The sequence below is a fragment of the Argentina anserina genome, chromosome 6 (genome assembly GCF_933775445.1).
Source record: "Argentina anserina chromosome 6, drPotAnse1.1, whole genome shotgun sequence".
NCBI classification, from domain to species: domain Eukaryota; kingdom Viridiplantae; phylum Streptophyta; class Magnoliopsida; order Rosales; family Rosaceae; genus Argentina; species Argentina anserina.
Window position 1 is genome coordinate 30,807,878 of NC_065877.1, and position 20,626 is coordinate 30,828,503.

Genomic DNA, 20,626 nt, shown 5'->3' on the forward strand with positions numbered 1-20,626 from the left:
ACACATGTCAATTGAGAAAACTATATATAGGAACCGGCCCATCTCTTTTGGCTGTGCATTTTTAGAGAGTGGGGATTCTCTCTCATCTCAGTCACTCATTTTCATTTTGACGAGTTATAACTTTTAATTTGTAATTCCGACTTGCAATTTGCGAGTGGTTTTAGATTCTTATCGGCATACTTTTTTCATCTTAGAGGTTAGATTCTTATCGGCATACTTTTTTCATCCTAGAGGTTTGGGCTAGATCCAACAATGGTTTTTAGAATGCTCGTTTAAGTGTCTCGATTTACGATCCAGCAGTTCGTCGAGCATTGGAGCTAACTCGGATTTTAAACATGGCCTCTCGGGAAATCTCTTATATTTAAAATTAATTATTATAATTAAATATTCGAATTATGTGATATGCTTGATCTTGTATGATTAACTCTTGTTTGTTATCGCTTTATATAAAAGCATGTGTGATCGATATGATTTATATGATCGATGTTACCATTTTTCATAAGAACATGTGTCATATTTTTATATGGGCATTGATGTTCAATTGGCATGCATTGTGAGATACGATGACTATGCATTTGAGAAAGGAGATTGTGAAGAATGAGATTGAGAGAAAAAAAAATGTCTTTTATGTATTTGAATTTTCTCATGGGGCATGCCAAGATCTATGGTCAACCCAACGTGCACAACTGTAGGAAAAGTATGCTCATTTGACGCAAAGTCGATAAAATGATCTTATCGGGTTTCGGGTTTAGAAGATCATGAGATTAACAAGATGACTAGCAAATGAGGCATATGTGTTGAGATATTATTGGTTTATATACATTAGGTCATATCACATAATATCTTCACAGTATGAGACGTGTAGACTCAATGTTTTGCTATATGATCAGATTGCCCAGTAATTGAGCGGAAGAAGTTCATTTTGTAGTCATACATTGCATCGTTGTTGTTTATTTGTTATTGGTTGATAACTTGATTGTGTAACATAATTAAGAATAACCTAAAGAGGTTTGGCCCTATTGAGCGTAAGCTCACTCCTAGAGATTCCTTGTTCAAATGCGTATGAGGTAACACATATTTCGAGAGACTAGAGTCGGGAATTGATTAGACGAGCATAGAGTGAAGAGCCTAGAAAGAAATTATTTTTATTTTTATTTACATTTCACATTGTAACACTATGATAATTTCCCTCTAATATCAACTTTTATTAATAAAAAATACAGGTTGATTAATACATATCATTTCATAACAAAAAAAATTAACATTTTCTTTTGTTTTTGAAATATTTAAATGCTTACGATAGAGCTTTTGAGCATTTTATTGTAACCAATGTTCTAACTATCGGATATATCGGTGATATTTAGATATCGATACAATATCCCTATATCGGTTGAATTTATCGGTTAATGGTCAAATATCGATCAAACTACGATATATCAGGTCAAATATCGATCAAACTACGATATATCAGGTCAAATATCAATCAAACTCCGATATATCGTATCAAAATAGGATTGACCCAATTAAAAAAAATTCTTCTCTTTTTTTTTAAAAATATTTTATTTATTTTTCATTAATTTTTATTAAATGACATCGTTTGGGGAAATATAGCCCATATAACTAGTGGAATATGAGGATGAAGATTAGAAGGATGATATTAATATTGAGTTTGAATTCGATGACAAAAGAGTTTATGATGAATATTAAGCTCAACTAATCATTTTTAGACACCTATTTTATTATTTGGTACCGTTTCATATATTTATATTGTCAACAAATTCAACTATATTTATTTTCTTAGTTTATTTAGTACCGACTAAATTATAAATTTAATTAAAAATAAGCAAATCCGATAAATCCAATATATCCCTGATATATCGTTTTACCCTTCAACCGATACGATGCCGATAAGATTACATCTCAACAACTAATTAGTTTGTTTGTAATAGTTATGGTAAATGCATGTAGGATGTTAATTTATTTTGTTATGAAATGAAATGACGAAAATGTCCTTGAAAATTAGTGTGAGATAAAGCCACTAACAGTGTTAGTTGACAGAATGAACTAAAATTGAGTTAGAATTTAGACTTGAGGTACTAATGTGATAGTTTATATATATGATGTACTAAATATTAGAATTACTAATAGTTATAATATTGTTTAGTGAAATCTCTTAGATAGTATTTGAGCCGGTCATTATGAACCAAACTAATTTGGCATCGAGTAATAGCAACCGAAGTGCCTACCAATAGTGCATTTTGGCTCTTCAACAAAGGTAGAGGCCGGCCAAATGATGGCATTGACAAGAGGCAGAAATAGAGTATATTCTACTTCTTTATTTAGCAAGTAACCAATTAACAAAAATAGAGTACAAGTCACAAGTCAGTGTTGCCGATATTTGTTAGATACAAGTTTTGTCTCTCAAGTCTCAAGTTGAGAGCTTCATCTCAGACTGATCCTATTGCATGGCTGCTCACCTCAGTCCTTGTTCGTCTTCTTCAACCTCATTAGCACCCGCTTCATTCAAGAACAAGACTACCCACTTCACCAAGTTCATCACTTTGTTAAGAGAAGGTCAAGGTCATTCCCCAAGATGGGTCTCTCACTCTCTCTCTCAGATTCGCCCCAGAAATCAATTTCAGCTCAAATCCTCAAATGAGCTTCCACTCAATGCTATTGCTGGCGGTCTGGTTCTTCATTCTTCTCTTGTTTATATAACTCTGTTGTTATATTTGCTTAGTTCTCGACTGTTTAGTTTTATTGATTATTTGATTGCTTAGAGGTTTGGATAGAGATTGCATTTCATGGTTGAGTTATTAATTCATAAAGAAGCAATTTTTAATCATCAGACATTGTTCATTTTCCAATGATTACTAAGAGAATCAAGTCCTGAGTGCATATCCTTACGATTTCTCAATAATTGACTGTAAAGTAACAATCTTGGGAAGCTTCAGGTGTTTTTGGATGTTCAAAGTTTGAAACTACTCTTTTTTGACATTTGGTGCTCAATCTGGTTTTGTGAAAGCTAAAATTAGTCATGCACTTGGTCAGTTGTCTTTGGTTAGCTTATAACTGATCAACGTTAAATGGGGATTTGGGTGTTTCCAGATGGAAATTTTGAGTCTCCTGGCAAAGAGGGTTCCATTCCTGTCTTAGATTCGAACAACATGGAATCTAAGTTGAGCATAACTGTTGTTGGTGCTTCTGGAGACCTTGCCAAGAAGAAGATATTCCCAGCGCTTTTCGCTCTTTATTATGAAGATTGTCTACCCGAGGTTCGGGTCTTGATTTCTAATATCAAACTCATACTTTACAATGTTAATGCTCAGAATGGCTCATCACATTCTGTTTGTGTCTTCATGTAGGATTTTATAGTGTTTGGTTTTGCTCGAACTAAATTGACTGATGAAGAGCTAAGGAACATGATTAGCAGAACCTTGACTTGCAGAATAGATAAGAGGTTTTTCATTCTGCTAAGCTAAAGTGAACATCTGTGGCATAAGCCTTCGCGATTCTATAATTTAACATGCAGTAATGACTGACAGGGCAAATTGTGAGGACAAAATGGATAACTTCTTGAAAAGATGCTTCTACCACTCTGGTCTGTATAATTCGGAGGAGAATTTTGCAGAATTGGATATCAAGCTGAAAGAGAAGGAGGTAACGTGTCCACGACAGTTTTTTTTTCCCGTGTGGCTATATTTTTTAATGCAGAAAATGATAATTATCATCAGTTTTTTTTCTCGTCTTTTATTAATCCTGGTGATAATATTAGGCGAGGCACCTGGCGGGACTAGGTACTCTGCTTTTCAAAAAAAAAAATTCAATAGTAGTAGCTAAGTTGTTTAAATTGGTCACCCAAGCCGCATGACAACATATATCAAGCCTGGCTGCAGCAGCAAAACATTAAAAGTATCGAGATGCACTAACTTTTACTGTGTTTAAAGTACATGGGAAAGTGCTGTTAGCATTATATCAAAGAATACCGCATATGCATAGCAATCTTAATTGTTTCTACAGTTGTTCATGGGTTAAGAGTTAAGGTCAACATCATTTCCAAATTTCCTTAACATGTTCATGAATGTTATTGGGAAATGCACAAGAGTGAAGCTCGACATATACTGAACTTTTAATTTCATCTAAACTATCACGGGATTCATGGCTAGTGATGTCTTCAAGGTTTGTTAAGTAGGCTCAGATACCAATCTGAAAATATATAATGATGTTGTAGTATGTGCATGATAAACCGTCTTGCTGATAAATATTTCTGCTATTACTCTAAATTATATTTATACGTAGAGAAATAATGAAAATGTAATGGTTTAAGTCATTTAAGTTTCTTGTTTCCAGGCCGGAAAAAAGTCAAATAGGCTGTTTTACTTATCAATACCTCCAAACATATTTGTGGACGTGGTGAGATGTGCTAGCCTTAGAGCTTCTTCAGGAAATGGGTGGACTAGGGTTATTGTTGAGAAGCCGTTTGGTCGTGACTCTGAATCTTCTGCGGAGCTAACCAGATCTTTAAAGCAGTACCTTGCTGAAGACCAGATATTTAGGTGACTTTCGCTCTCTTTTCTTACATTAGTCAAATTTATAAATATTGAGGAAGAAGTTTGATCGTGTTGAGAAAATTTCAGGATTGACCATTACTTGGGAAAGGAGCTTGTCGAGAATCTGTCAGTGCTCCGCTTCTCGAATCTTGTTTTTGAGCCTGTCTGGTCACGTAATTACATTCGGAATGTGCAACTGATTTTTTCTGAAGACTTTGGCACAGAGGGAAGAGGAGGGTGAGCTTCTTCCTCAACACTGTTGAAAACTATTTAAGCACTTCCAATCAATTGACCATCTGTTTCCATGTTTTCAGATACTTTGATAAGTATGGAATCATACGGGACATAATGCAAAATCATCTTCTGCAAATACTAGCGCTGTTTGCGATGGAAACACCTGTTAGCTTAGATGCTGAGGACATCAGGAATGAAAAGGTATTGTAGTTGTTCGTTTGATGTTCTTCATGTCAAGAATTCAAGGTCTAAAGAAGTTTTCTATTTCTTACTGAAAAAAGTCCTCAATGCCAACATGAGTGGATGATTATATATTTGATTGGTGGGGTTGGTCTGAACTCAGGTAAAGGTTCTTAGATCAATGAGACCACTGCTGCTTGAAGATGTAGTTATTGGCCAATATAAGGGCCACAACAAGGGCGGCAAAACATTTCCTGCTTATATAGATGACCCAACTGTGCGAAACGACAGTCTCACCCCTACATTTGCAGCAGCAGCTCTCTTTATTGATAATGCCAGGTGGGATGGGGTTCCTTTCCTGATGAAAGCAGGAAAGGCCCTCCACACTAAGCGGTATGTGGAATTGTTTCATCTTCATTAGCATCAACTCTCTTATTCTTCCTTCATATTGTAAGGATTTAAACAATTTAGTGACCTGTTTCCGTTGCTTTGACAATTCAGAACAGAGATCAGAGTTCAATTCAGACATGTCCCGGGTAACCTGTACAAGCGAAATTTTGGGACTGATTTAGACAAGGCTACAAATGAGCTTGTGCTTCGTGTACAACCTGATGAAGCCATACATTTGAAGATCAACAACAAAGTCCCCGGTCTGGGAATGAGACTAGATCGAAGTGAGCTAAACTTGCTTTATTCGGATAGGTACAGTAGTCATTTTAAAGCTTGGTCGTGACAAAAAGCGTAGACTGGTTGATAAGTTAAGATGAAACGAGAACTTTCTATGCCTTTATAATGATCTATTGTTGTATTTTACATTGTGAAGGTATCCAAGAGAAATACCAGATGCGTACGAGAGGCTACTGTTAGATGCAATTGAAGGGGAACGAAGGTTGTTCATAAGGAGTGATGAACTCGATGCTGCTTGGTCACTATTCACACCGTTGTTGAATGAGCTCGAACAGAAGAAGATTGTTCCTGAGCTATACCCCTATGGTAGCAGAGGGCCAGTAGGACCCCACTATCTTGCTGCAAAGCACAATGTTAGATGGGGAGATCTTGGAGAGGATGATCTATGAAGTGTGAATCTCTTAATTCTCAGGTTCTGCACGATTACAACTGGTTCTTGTTCCCATTTCCGCCGTTGATAATTTTTATTCAAATGTACTTGCTGAGAATGTTGGTTTCTAATCATGATTTGTGGTGCACTGTCATTAGAAATTGTTATCATGGGGAAGTGCAATAAAACTGTTTGCAAATTAAGGCAGCAAAGCAATAACTTAGTAGTTGATTATTGAAATGAAATAGCTGATGACCACACAACTATACAAGTGTTGTAGTATCATCACAACTGGGCAGGCCTCAAGCCCAATTTAATTAAACTGTTATTTATGTCAAAAACAGCAGTAGCCACCACAATTTTGGGCAACATAACAAATGATGGAAACTGGGTCATGTTTGAAGAAACATGATATGCAGAAGTATCACGAGTTTATTTAAGGGGTATTTTATTTTATACCCATTTTTAGTACATGCTTTTAAAATAAACACATCTATTATTTAATTATAATTTTTATTAAAATATTATCAAATAAAATACTATATTGTCTTTCGTTTTAACAAAAATTACATATTGCCACTATTTAATTCTAATTAGTCAACTTTGGTATTAAATTTTTTTTACCTTAATTATATATGTATATATATATATATTGGATTTGATTTTACAAGTTTCCTTTTAACTCATCATTATTGCTAATAGATTATATTCAAATTAAGGTAGATGATGAATGTAAAACTTATATTTTGGTGATTTAAAAAATCTATCTTGAAAGTAAATTTTGTGAAACTTGAAAATTGTTAGGTTGTTAACTTGTTATCATAGTTTTTTGCACTAATTTTTTATGTTTCATTCATCTCTTTATAACCTAAATTAAAGGTATGTAGGAGTTTAAGTGTTTAATCTAGTTAATAGGTATCTCTTTAATTACAACCTAAGAATGAGAAGCATATCTATTTATAAGGTTCACTTATAATTCCTAATATATATATCTATGATTCTTGTCTATAGAAATCTACCTTTTATTGAGGAAGACAAATATCTAAGGAAGTTTAATGTACATCTTTATTAGATGTTATAGTATACGTATATACCTATGATTATTGTCCAGAAAATTATATAATACCTCTTACAATGGATTACTATGACAATATACCGATCAAGAAAACAAATTCAACAAAAACAAGATGTGTACCTCACGATAAAAGACACACTAAATCAAGATCGTTTAATACCTTATATATCTTCATATGATTTTCTCATATAATCTTCATATGACTGGCTCTATTATTTGAAAGATAAGAATTAGTATAAACTTTTGCAAAATGAAATTGATAGAAGAATAACAAGAAGTTACAAAACTGAATTTTATGTTGAATATATATACACATTGATGTTAGCAATATGAATTAAATACAATGAAATAATTATGGATACACTTGAATTCACATTCAAAATGAATTTAAAAACCTATAATTAGGAAAATTATTTAATATATGACTTATACAAAAATGAGAATTAATAATAATAAACTATTTTGGGTGTATAAATAAGTATGAGCTTAGATTAAAAAAGTGCTCTTTTATTGGATTTACTCTAATTTTCTCTTTATTTAAACTTAAGCATTCTTGAGCTCGACTGAGCTGCACCAACCTTAATTCATCAACTTAAGCTCGACTATTAACTTAAACATCCGAGAGCCTCTAGCTTCAGCTCAGATGTACCTTCCCGACACTATCATTGGCATGCGCCAAGCATTTTTCTGTGAGTTAGGCAGTACGTATATCGCTTAGAGGCAGTTTCTTTTATGTGATGAACTACCTCCCGTGCTAATTTGTTATGAACTCCTGCTTTTTAAGAGTTGGCTCGTAAACTTGATTTATGATGATGAGAAGCTGAGAGCCAGGTGGGTCCATGACAGGGAGGAAGGAAGTGAATTAATGCAGTTGTGATGTGTAGAAGAAGAAGAAGAAGGAAGAAGGGAGTGATGGGGTTGTCCCTGGTGTGAGTGGTGTCTGTGTGGTGTGGGATACTGGTGAATGATAGTTACAGACTGAGACTCTGAGAGATGAGCAGAGCTGGAGCAGGAAGAGAGAAGATGAGCCTGTGAGTATGTATGCATGCCACACCTACGTAGGAGAGACTAGTAGAGTAGCAGTAGGGCTCTCTAGGACCAGAGACCTTTCTATCTATAATCTATCCAAGTCAGTCTGCATGAGCTTCGGCTTCGGGGATATAAAAGATCTTTCAGTTATATTCCATCGAGAAAGACAATCGCTGATTAGACATGAGCATGCCATTCTAGTCAAAAAGCACTATCCAGACTACTCTCTCTGTGTTGTCTTTCTTCTTCCTTTGGGGTCCCATGCATATATCTAATCCCTCTTCCTTTCTTTAAATCTTCCTGCATTCGATGTATCAATCTCTCTCTCTCTCTCTTGTCGCCTGGCTTTCTACACTCGCTTTATGATATTGCAGTTGCCAGCCCAGCTACTCATTTAGCTAGATACTCTGTGGACTGCAAAGCATTTATATTCGGAAGTCGAAAACTGTTAAATGCAAGCTGCTTATGGTATGTCTTTGCACTCTTGACGTTAAAACTCTCAGCTTCTAAGCTGTAAATTGTTACATTTCAAACACTTTTACCATAGATTCATTTTTTTTTTGTTCCAGACCATAGATTCAATTCTGTGGTAGAAATCTACGTCCATGAATTTATTAAAAATTAAATTTAATACTTTAAATTTCAAAGTACTTAGGACAGTTTGGCTCCGAGTTGAGATTCGAAAATCTGAATTTGCAGATTTAATCAACAGCAATTTTTAAAAACTCAATTTTATAAATTTCATAATTTACCTAAAAATTATATCGAAGTTCGTGAATTTAAACCCATAATCTAAGCTAAATTCGGCGCCAAACACAACGTTAGTCTAGCAGCAATACCTCTCTTAAGCAAGTGAGATTTGAGAGCTCGACTCACAGAATATTAGTTATACCATTTCAGTTATCATCAATATTATATACTCGTTATTCGTTGCTATACATACACATCAACACGATGAGATCTTGTTATTCATTTTAGTCGAAGCTTCCTTTTAAACTTCACATTATCGGCGCAGTACCACTTAATCTAGCAACAAAGTATCTCTTAACTTAAGTGATATTTGGGAGTTCGACTTATAGAATACTAATTAAAACATTTCAGTAATCATCACTATTATATGCGCGTTCTTCGTTTCTCTACATACACATCTATCTGATGGGATCTTATTATTCATTGTAGTTGAAACGTGATTGTAGACAACAATCACGTTTCAAGTAATTAATGTTTTCATTTCCGTTAGTTGTTACGACAAAGTATGTATCACTGCAATTGAACATGAATGGTGAACAAATAATTGTCATGAATAATTAATTAGATGGTGGGCACTAATCCGAAGGTAATCTAGACTCAATTACAAAAATGATGTGAGCTCATACAACTAGAATAACATTACAACCCCTCCCCTCATGACAACTTTCCTTATTCAAACCAAGGTTGGGGACACCCATGAATAGGGGTGGATTCGGTATAATACCACATATATTTTGGCATTACCATCTACCAACCAACTATGGTTGGTTTAGAGATTTTCGCTACCATTACCACCCACCGAAGTCGGTATACCATCTTCTCGGTATACCAACATATTCGGTTGGTACAGTTGGTTATGAGTTCGTATCAACATATATCTACATAAGCACAATTTGAAACACAAGCATCTATTTCAATTACAAATCAGCTTGTCCTAAATAAAAAGTACAACTACAAATCAGCTTGTCCATAATTTGAAACATAAGTAAACATCCATAATAGTACAAGCAACAAATAAACATAAGAGTTTCCTAATGAAGTCTAATAACAACAACCAGTGTTAGTTGCTGCATATCTTGCAGGGCTACTACACTGCCTAAACAATAGTTTTGTTGGAGTTGTCAGTGTTGATTGTTGCATATGCTTCCTCCAAGCCTTGGTTAAACGAGTTCTATGGGAAAGAACAAAAAAAGATGTTAAAAACACATAAATCTTCCATTCATATATAATCTGCAAAAGAACACAAAAAAAAGTACAAGTCTCAAGTCTCAACCTCATTCAAGTTCCTCCAACTCATAGTAAATCTTCAATTCTTCTTCAGTGGGGTCTTTGTAAAAGTCAATGGGATCAGCTCTTGACCAATCACTAGTGCAAACAAGAGCCTTCACCATTTTTGGTGTCAATGAAGCTCTAAAAGGATCAACCACTCTTGAACCTAAACTGAAAGCATTCTCAGATGGCACCATTGAGCATGGAATAGCAAATATATCATTTGCTAGCTTTGATAGAATTGGATAAGTTGCCTCATTGCCTTTCCACCACTTAAGAATTTCAGTCAGAGTCCTTGCAGACAAGACTGACATATCTATCACTTAAATATTGATCAACCTCATTCCTTATGCATTGAGACTGCACAACCATTCTCTCCATTGCTATCTCCCTGCTGATTTCATCAAGACCTTCCAAATCCTCTCCTTCTAATGCTACTTCAGTTGTAGTTGGCTCAGTAGTGTCATTTGTCTCACACCATTTATATTCTTCATACATCTTCAACAATATCTTCTTCAAATCAGCTTCTATTGAATAAATTGTCTGAGGACTTGCTTTGACCTTTTGCATTGCTGCTGTAGCCCATTGTAGCTTGTACCTTGGGTCAAGAACATTAGCTATCATGATCACCTTCTTCATAGTCTCAAAGCTTCCCCAATACTTGTTGAACTTGGCCTTCATTGAAGTAGCAACCCTCTTTAACACCTCATCTCTGGAAAGACATGCTCTGTCAATTTCAGTTTGCAATGTTATCATCTCCACAAACAATATGTTTGCAGTCACTGATTTCCATGCACTCAACTTCACAGTTGACTCATAAAATTTCTTCAAAAACAAACATAAAGCTTCTGCATTTCTCCAGTCATTATACTCTGGAGGTCCAACCTTAGTGTTTCCATTCTTTTCTTTCTCTTAGAAATAAGCCTTAAACGCAGCATCTTCATCAGCCATCCTTGCAAACACAGTTTCATACTTCAGCGCAGCTTCAAGCATTAGAAAAGTGTTGTTCCATCTAGTTATCACATCTAGTGGAACATTAGCATTAGCCTTGCATTGCTCCAAAACAGCAAATTCCCTGAACTTATCAAGCCTAGACGCCGAACTCCTAATATATTTAGCACAATTCCAGATAGCTGCAACCCCATCCTCTAACTCCTTCAATCCATCCTTAACTATCAAGTTAATAATATGGCAGGCACATCTTAAATGCAAATGATCCCCGTCAAACATCAAAGTCTTGTAACTCCTCAACCTTCTTTTTATATAACCCACATCAACGTCATTAGCACTAGCATTGTCTACTGTTATGGTAAAGACTTTAGTGATCTCCCACTGCCTCAAACACTGCTTCACTAGTCTACCAATATCCTCTCCTTTGTGACTGGTAATTGTACAAAAGTTTATGATTCTTTTGTGCAATTTCCAATCATTGTCCAAAAAGTGGGCTGTTAAGACCATGTAATTAATGTTTTGTATTGACGTCCATGTGTCGGTGGTGATTGATATCCTAGTATCATTGGCCTTTAAACCACTCAATAGAAGAGTTTTTTCATCATTAAACTTGTCTCACACACCCTTAGCAACCTGCTTTCTATCCAACATGGGCCATTCAGGTTCTAATTCATGACAAAATGCTCTAAAACCTTCCTTCTCCACAAACCTAAATGACAGCTCATCTTTGATAATCATTTCTATGCACCTATCATCACACCTCTTTATGTTATACTTGTGATATTTCTTTGCTCCAGTCACATTATCAGTATGCAACTTGGATTGTTTGGGATCGATGTTCACATAATTGGGGTGTAAAATACATTTCCTAGCATGATTCCACATTGAACTAGTCCCATTTTTCTTGATTAAACACAACACTCTCTCATGACAATAGTTACATGTGCACCAACTTAGGTCTAATGTTTCAGAGTTTTGGAGCTTACATCTAGTAAAAGTATCCCAAAGAGGGCTTTTGTTGGCAGGTTGTTTCTTTTTCTGCCCAACAATAGGCTCATATTCTGGATTTTGTGGTTGGAGTTCAACTGACGGTGCACTAAATGGAGGCACATGTGGTGATTCATATAAGGCTGCTAATGTTTCAAAATTTGGTGCAGATGGGATAGATGGGGCTGAGCTACTAGCATTCATATTTCCACTGTGTGAAAAGTTTGAATCCATAGCTAAAAATAAAAAAATAAAAACGAATTTGAGAAAGAAATCAAACAATCAATCATATACAGAGACTAAGACAAATAAGTTCATAAGCAATCAATCTAATTCCATGATAACAATACATATACGATTTCAAACAATTAAAAGGCATATCAATTCAATGATTCATAGTTTCTATTAGATTCATTTTCATTTGATTTTGATTCAAGAGTAAGGACCAGCAATGAAAGAAAACTTACCAGAGGAGAAGAGAAAAGGAATCGAGCTATCGAGTACCGGTTCTAATGCGTTCAATATACCACCTACAGTATATCGGTACGATAATACCGTACCACGAGTTCAGCTACCGAAGTGTCGACTACCGATCACGATGGTTCGGCTGGTATCTCGGTTGGTTTTTTTGGATCGGCTACCATGCCCAGCCCTACCCATGAACTAGGCCAGTTATTGCGGCTACGTTAACTTATAAAATTATTGGAACTCATTTAAAAAATTTCTTAGATTATATGGTTTTCATGTAGTTGCTAGATAACTGATAAAATGAAGCATAATGTTGATAGTCTCAATTTAATGGTTAGTTTCTGAACTTCAATATTTTGTATCATTTAAGAACAGGTCAACTGTTTCAATCTCAATATTATATTCAATTTATAGCTTACACTTAACTGTTGATTCAAAAATCTTAGACGCCTCTAATGCATAAGTCAACTCTAATCTTATAGCCCCTCCCCTAACGACAACTTTCCTTATTCATACCAAGGTTGGGAACACTCACCAAATATAGCAAGAACCACTATGCGGTTACAAACGTACTAATTACGTCAATTTCTTTAAATTATTAGAACTCATTTCAAAATAAACTAAATGAAACTCCGAAGGTATGTTATTTATGTAGCTGTTAAATAACTGACTAAATGGAGCATAATGTGGATAGTCTCAATTTAACGGTTAGTTTTTGAATTCCAATACTTTCTATCTTTTAAGAACAATTCAAGTGTACCCCTCTCATTAAAAAAAAAAGGAGCAATTCAAGTGTTTCAATCTCAGTATTATATTCAATTTATAGCTTAACCTTAACTGTTATTTCAAAAATCATAGACGCCTTTAATGCATAACTCAACTCGAAAGTTAAGATTTTATTTTTCTAAAAAGTTATGGATGAACAAATCATAAGGTGATTACCATTAACAAAAGGAAGGGCACGAATTTCTTTCATAGATGGATGTTGGAGGATAATTCTCCATAATCTAGATGTAAAATTGTAAGGACTCACATCATATGATGATTGATTTGGTAAAAGTACTACGGATTTTTTTTGTAGATCATGTTGATGTAATTTTTAAAATAAACATCTCGTCTCTTGCTAGAGAATGATCAACTAGTACATGATGGACATTAACCACGGTTGTGCACTAATAATCAGTCCACATTCTGTGTTGATTATTAACAAGTGAAATGTGACTACATGAGTCGCTTTATAATATGGTAGTTATTTCTGCTATCGATATTAATTAAGCAAACATTGCTTATGTAACTGTCATTCACTTCATTCCTATAATAATCTTTTCTTATATAACTCTGAAAATTAATCGTCTAATATTTAAAGGATAAGATGGTAATTGACATATTAATGTGGCTATATAAAAGCAAAACGAGAAAATATTAGAACATGGCAACGAGATTGAAATAAACAACTTTCTGTTCTGGCAGAATTATTATTATATCATTATGTGTGTCTCAGCCTTAACAAGTTTTCTGTTAAGAGATAAATCAATATCTCTGTAATATATAAGGACTCTGAATCCTACGGGATTGTGGTTTTGTAATTCCTATATATTGGCTCTCATATCATTCAATAAAGAGACAATTATTTCATCATGCATCACGTTATCAGGCACGTTGCTCTAAAACCCTAAATTTTTAGAGCTCTAGAAAGTTTTTCCCCCGACGGCCGCCATTGTCTCCGGCCTCCGGCACTCTTCCCGTCGGCGCTCTTCGTCGGCGACAGCCCCTGTCGCTCCTTGCAACTCCTACCTGCCGACCCTTGTAGCCTCCCATGCAGCCCCCGCTGATCCCTGCAGCCCCTGCACGCATCCCCGCAGCTCCGCAGGGTCTCCCCCACATTCGCCCCGCAAAATCAAATTTTTGCCCCGCAAGACCCCACATCAAAGCATTCAAGATTGATTCTCCAGCATATTCACGCAAGCAACGCGAACTTAACAAGCAAAGTCTTGGCACAAGAGAAGCTACTCTCGTCTTCTCCACACCTTCAAATGTAATTTTTCATTAATGTTCTTGCTTTTGAAAACGTATAGATATATTATATCGGGCCATATTAGCATTCTTCATGTCTTTTTTCCGGCGTTTCTTGTAACGCCGATTAAACAAAAGAGGGATATGATTACCCTTTTGGTCGATGTTTTTTATGTGACGGTCCTGTGGTAGTCACGATTGTTTTGAAAAGGGAAGTTAATCGATTTTCGTGTGGTCAGCTGAGTGCACCACTGTTTTGGGTGCGATCGTGAGTATCGCCGTTTGCATCGATTTTTCTTGTGACCATATACGTCACCCATTCTAATTCCTATTATACTTGAATCTAATCGATTTCGTATTCGTTTTTGTAGATGTCATCACCGTCTTGACCGGAATTTGGCCTTCTTGATCTAGAAGGCATGGAATACCACCGCTGGTTTCCGACATGGAGCTCGCTTTCGAGAGCCGAGGGATTGAAGGCATGTTTGCCGACCCTCCTGCTAGTTTCCCATCTATGGCCAAAACTCAAGCTCTCCTCTTCATGAGATGTCGCATCCATGCCACTCTCAAGAAGCAATACTTAAACGTAAAAGATCCTAAAAAATCATGGGATAAACTACGCTTGGGATACAACAACGTTCATGATAAGTTTCTCCCTGAATTGATCGTTAGATGAGATAATATCCGTCTATTGGACTATAAGAGAGTAGATGACTTCAAACATGATACGTTATGCCTGCAATCCGATCTTGGCACCGTTGGTGTCATAAGACCGACCTAGATCTTCTCAATAAAACATTGGACATGTTTCCAATCAACTATGAGGTTCAAGCTCATACGTACCGCACTCATGTAGAGGAATGGAAGATGCAGTCTTTCGACGACTTATTGACGCTCTTGGAAAAGAAATACAGGCATTCTGAGATCCTCCTCAACAATAACAATAGACTTGTTGGCACTAAAAAAGATTTATACGCTATAGTCTAACTATGAGAAAGCTTCTAAGCAAAAGAATCAATCAAGGAATGTTCCATACCAGTACCAAAACAACAACTCTCGTGGTTGGAGGCAACATGGCCGTTCTCGGCCCAAGTCCAATACATGGACTCAACATGCTGGCGGCGCCGCACCCTCCGGAGGAGGCTGTCCCCGTCCTAAACCTCAAGGAGGCCATGTGCCTCCTCATGCCTCCACTTCCGGTAATGGCAAGTCTCCATACTTCAAATGTGGCTTCTTCAAGCACTTTAATTGCAATTTCATCGCTAGCAAAGAGATGATCAAGGCATACTCCGCCTACAAGAAGTTTCTACAACCTGAATCGAATCATATGGATGAGGACCCTCAGATAAAGACTCAACACATCTACAACCGGCATATTTTCAGTAGTTCTTGTTGACTAGTTTTCCCAGTCCAAATTTCACCCGGTTTTGAGTCCTTTTGACATGGTTTTCCGGTTAATTTTCCGGTTTTCTCCAAGTCCATTATATTCACTCACCGACACTCTTTATGTGTGTTTTACACCGTTTTTGGATGGTTTCTACCACCCTAGTTTACTGTTTGGTATTCCATTGCTTCAATACCATGTTTTTTTCCAACTCTTTAGTTGAAGAATGTAGTACTATTGTCATGTTATACTTTTGATGGGATCACACTTTTTTCTGATTCCCTTTCTTACAATATTCTATGGTGTATTGTATAGAGTTGTTCCCTTGTCACTGACTCTATTAATTTTCATTTTGTAGATGTCCCGCGGTGAAATCGAATGTCAAGCTAATTGTGGAACCACCCACATTGTTTTACGGTACAAGCAGTTGTTCACGAATCTAGTGTTTTCGACTTCTTCGATGACTACAATGATTGGCTTGAAATCCATCATTCAAGGAAGAGCACCGCTTCTTTTATGTTTCCTAATTGTACGACACTCAACGTCGTTGATGCTCTTTATGCGCCGAAGTCTCCCCGCACCTTGCTAAGTTTTAAGGACATACGTGCCAATGGTTTTCACCTCAATACTTAAGTTGAGAATGAAGAGGAATATCATTGTGTTACCTTTGCGAAAGCATGTAAGCGTCGCATCTTAGAGAAGATAAAGAGTCTCGGGAATGGTTTGTATCTTACTTCCATTCGAATCTTTAAAACATATGCAGTTGAACACAACTTTTGTGATTCAGACTCTTATATGTTTTGGCATGCCCGTCTCGGGCACCTTGGACGTGATATAATGATCAGAATTCTTAAGAATTCATATGGTCATCCATTTTTCAAGTCCTGGAAGCGATTGAAGGATCATCTCACCCGTGGTCCACACGGGGAGGCCGTCCCTACCCGTGCACTGCGCGGTGTGGCCGAGCCTACCCCTCGCGACAGCTCTACGACATTCATGATGTCGGTGGTGGCATCCCCTCCTTCACATGAGCTTGTGATACCTCCCTTGCTTTCTAATGCCTCTATGGCAATTTCTGATGCTCATCGCTCGTTTTGCAAAGCTTGTTCTCTTGCTAAATTTCAAGTAAGTCCTTCTTTTACTAAGGCTTCAACCGAGAACATTTCATTCTTACAACGTATCCAAAGTGACATTTGTGGATCTTTTCAACCAGAATGTGGACCTTTTAGATATTTTATGGTATTGGTTAATGCATCGACGCGTTGGTCACACGTCGCTTTGCTATCTATAAGGAATGCTGCATTTGCTAAGTTATTAGCTAAGATCATCAAACTTAGGGCTCACCGCCCCGACTATCCTATCAAATCCATTCGTTTGGATAATGTTGGAGAATTCACATCCAAATTCACCTCCAAAAGTTTTGACGATTACTGCATGTCTATTGGGATCGTAGTTGAACATCTCGTTCCTCATGTTCATTCACATAACGGTCTAGCAGAGGCTACCATCAAGCGTATTTAGCTTGTTGCTCGGGAAATGGTTATGGGTACTAACCTGCTGGTCTCTGCGTGGGGATATGCAGTGTTGCATGCAACGACACTTATTCGTTTCAGACCTGTGGCTAACCAAGCGTTTAGTGCGTAATAGATGGTAACTGGTTACGAACCCATTATTTCACACTTACATATTTTTGTTTGCGCCGTCTATTTGCCTATTACGCCTCCATTGCGTACTAAGATGGGTCCTCAGAGACGATTAGGTATCTATGTTGGCTATAATTCCCCAATGATTGTTCGCTATTTAGAACCAACCACCGGAGATCTCTTGACTGCAAGATTTACAGTTTGTCACTTTAATGAGACATGCACCCCATCGTTAGGGGGAGAAAGGAATGTTATCATTCCAAATGAACGTCAGGAATTGACGTGGTGTGTCCCCACTATGTCTCAATACGATCCCCGCACTGCTCAAAGTGAGTTAGAAGTTCAAGGCATTATCGACCACTAGAAAGTCGCGGATTCGATGCCCGACGGCTTTGTAAATATTGCTAAAGTGACGAGATCAAACATACCCGCTGCAAATGTACCGGCAGGGTTGGATGTCCATAAATACGGGCGTGGAAGACAAGTTCCTTGATTTAGCAACGTTGGCACCATCCTTGACAGTGGGACGACAGCCGGCGCTCTTTGTGGCGACGATGCCGAGATGGACCGGCATGGACCAGCTTCGGCCTCGGCTCCTCAAAGGAAAAGGGGGAGACCGATAAACTCTAGGGATTCAAAGCCTAGAAAGAAGCAAATGACCAAGGCACAACGCGTCATCAACAATGAATCTCCATCGTATGAGGTTGTCTCTAATTACAGCTATGTCCATGAATCAACTCAAGTGTTACCGTGAGACGCTATGGAACCTTGTTTGATGCCAAAGAACATCGAAATCTCAGTGAACTACACAAGTGATCAATCGGTCCGAAACCGAGCCACTACATGCATTGATGACGTTTTCGCTTATTCCGTCGCACATGAGATCATATTTGAAGACGACGTTGAACCTCGCTCTATAGCTGAATGCGAATGCAGAGCAGATTGGCCGAAGTGGAAGGAAGAAATCCAGGTAGAACTTGACTCATTAGCGAAGAGAGAAGTCTTCAGAAATGTTGAATTGACTCCAAGAGATGTCAAACCAGTTGGACATAAATGGATCTTTGTTCATAAGCGTAATGAGATGAACGAGATTGTGCATTATAAAGCAAGACTCGTGGCGCAAAGATTCTCACAACGACCTGACATTGACTATGAAGAGACTTATTCTCCCGTTATGAACATCATTACCTTCCGCTAGCTCATTAGTCTGGTAGTGTCTGAAAGACTAAACATGCAGCTTATGGATGTGGTCACAGCTTATCTCTATGAGGATCTTGGCGCATAGATATACATGAAAGCTCATGAGGGACTACCTTTACCTCCATTAAGTGCCTCCAGACCACGGAATCCTAATGCAGTCAGATTACGTTGTTCGTTGTACGGGTTGAAGCAATCCAGAAGAATGTGATACAATTGGTTGTACAAGTACTTGAAAGAGAGAGGTTATAAGAATGATGAACTATGTCTCGGCCTTGAGCTTGTGCATAGGGCTGACGGTATCTTAGTTCACAGTCGATTTACATGCAGAAGATGCTTCGACGTTTCAATCTGGATCTATGCAGTCCATTGTCTACTCTCATGGTCGTCTGAAGTTTAGATATCAAGAAGGATCCATTTCGTCCTAAAGAGGATGATGAAAAAGTTATTGGTTCTGAAGTTTCATACCTTTGTGCAATTGGGGCACTATTGTATCTTGCTCAATGCACTAGACTGGATATATCTTTCGCAATGAACTTATTAGCTAGATTTAGCTCCGCGCCTACACTACGTCATTAGAATGGAATCAAGCATTTGTTTCGGTACTTGAAAGGTTCCCTTGACATTAGATTGTTTTATCCTTACAACAGAGAAAACACCATGGCCGTGCCACCTTACATCGGCGCCGCAGGCAACACCACTGTACGCGACAGAGCCGCCGCCGGAAGCCACGGCGTGGCGGCAGACCACGGTATCAAGAGCAGAGTAGAGTCCTGACTTGCTCTTTCCCCCGATGCAAAGACTCCAAACAACTTGTTAGTTGGTTATGCCGACATAGGGTACCTCTTTGGTCCTGACATGGCGATATCTTAGAGATCCACAGAGCAAACTCTTGTTGCTAGTTTTTCGAATCACGCGGAGATCATTTCTCTCCGTGAAGCAGTTAAAGAATGTGTTTGACTACGATTCCTCGTTCGTCATATTCGTGATTCTTGTGGATTAGTCTCAACAACTGATCAACCTACGTGCATTTTATGAAGATAATGCTGCTTGCATAGAGCATAAAAAATTAGGTTTCATCAAGGGAGACAACAACAAGCATATTTCGCCCAAGTTCTTTTACAATGTTCAACCATAGAAGTTTTTGAATGTCCAGATCAATCAAGTGAGGTCAGAATCCATTGTTGCATATTTGTTAACTAAGTCTTTGCCTAAATCTACTTTTGTGAAACATGTGAAGTGCATTGGCATGCGTCGTTTATCGAAACTTTAGAGTTTAGTAGACTTCAAGGTGAGTCTACATCCTATGTTAAGATCATTAAGTAGTTGGTGCGTTGTGCTCTTTTCCCCTTTGATCAAGCTTTGTTTTACCCAAGAGTTTTTTGTTTTGCTTGACAAGGTTTTTACCGAGGCAATGTTGTGCGCCATGCAACCTAGGCATGCGACACAAGGGGGAGTGTTTCAGGAGAATTACTATTCTACCCTTATGTGTGTCTTAACCTTAATAGGTTTCATGTTAAGAGATAGATTAACATCTCTGTAATAGATTAGGACTCTTAATTCTATGAGATTGTGGTTTTGTAATGCCTATATATAGGCCCCCATATCATTAAATAAAGAGACAGTTATTTCATCCTGCATCACTTCCTTTTTTTAGGGATATTTGACTTCAATTTGTGAGCAGTAAAAAGTTGGATATCTTTTGGATTTTATTTTTACTTAAGTGTGTGTCAGTGGGAATTATTTAATGTTTTTTTAATCGACACGACAACTATTTATTGAATATAGCAGTTACAATGATATGATGCAAAAGTGCATCAGAGAAATAACAAACAAAAA

At 37.3% G+C, this 20,626-nt stretch overlaps 1 protein-coding gene across 1 annotated transcript; it reads left to right on the plus strand.

Annotated features, from left to right (window-relative positions):
- The first annotated feature begins 2,383 nt into the window (after positions 1-2,383).
- LOC126801081 (glucose-6-phosphate 1-dehydrogenase, chloroplastic-like) lies at positions 2,384-6,284 on the plus strand. The gene is made up of 10 exons (XM_050528533.1): positions 2,384-2,685; positions 3,109-3,275; positions 3,366-3,460; positions 3,546-3,660; positions 4,351-4,556; positions 4,638-4,787; positions 4,865-4,985; positions 5,128-5,357; positions 5,466-5,666; positions 5,788-6,284. Exons 1-10 carry the CDS (start codon positions 2,466-2,468, stop codon positions 6,038-6,040), a joined length of 1,758 nt encoding a protein of 585 aa, XP_050384490.1. The 5' UTR covers positions 2,384-2,465; the 3' UTR covers positions 6,041-6,284.
- The last annotated feature ends 14,342 nt before the right edge of the window (positions 6,285-20,626 follow it).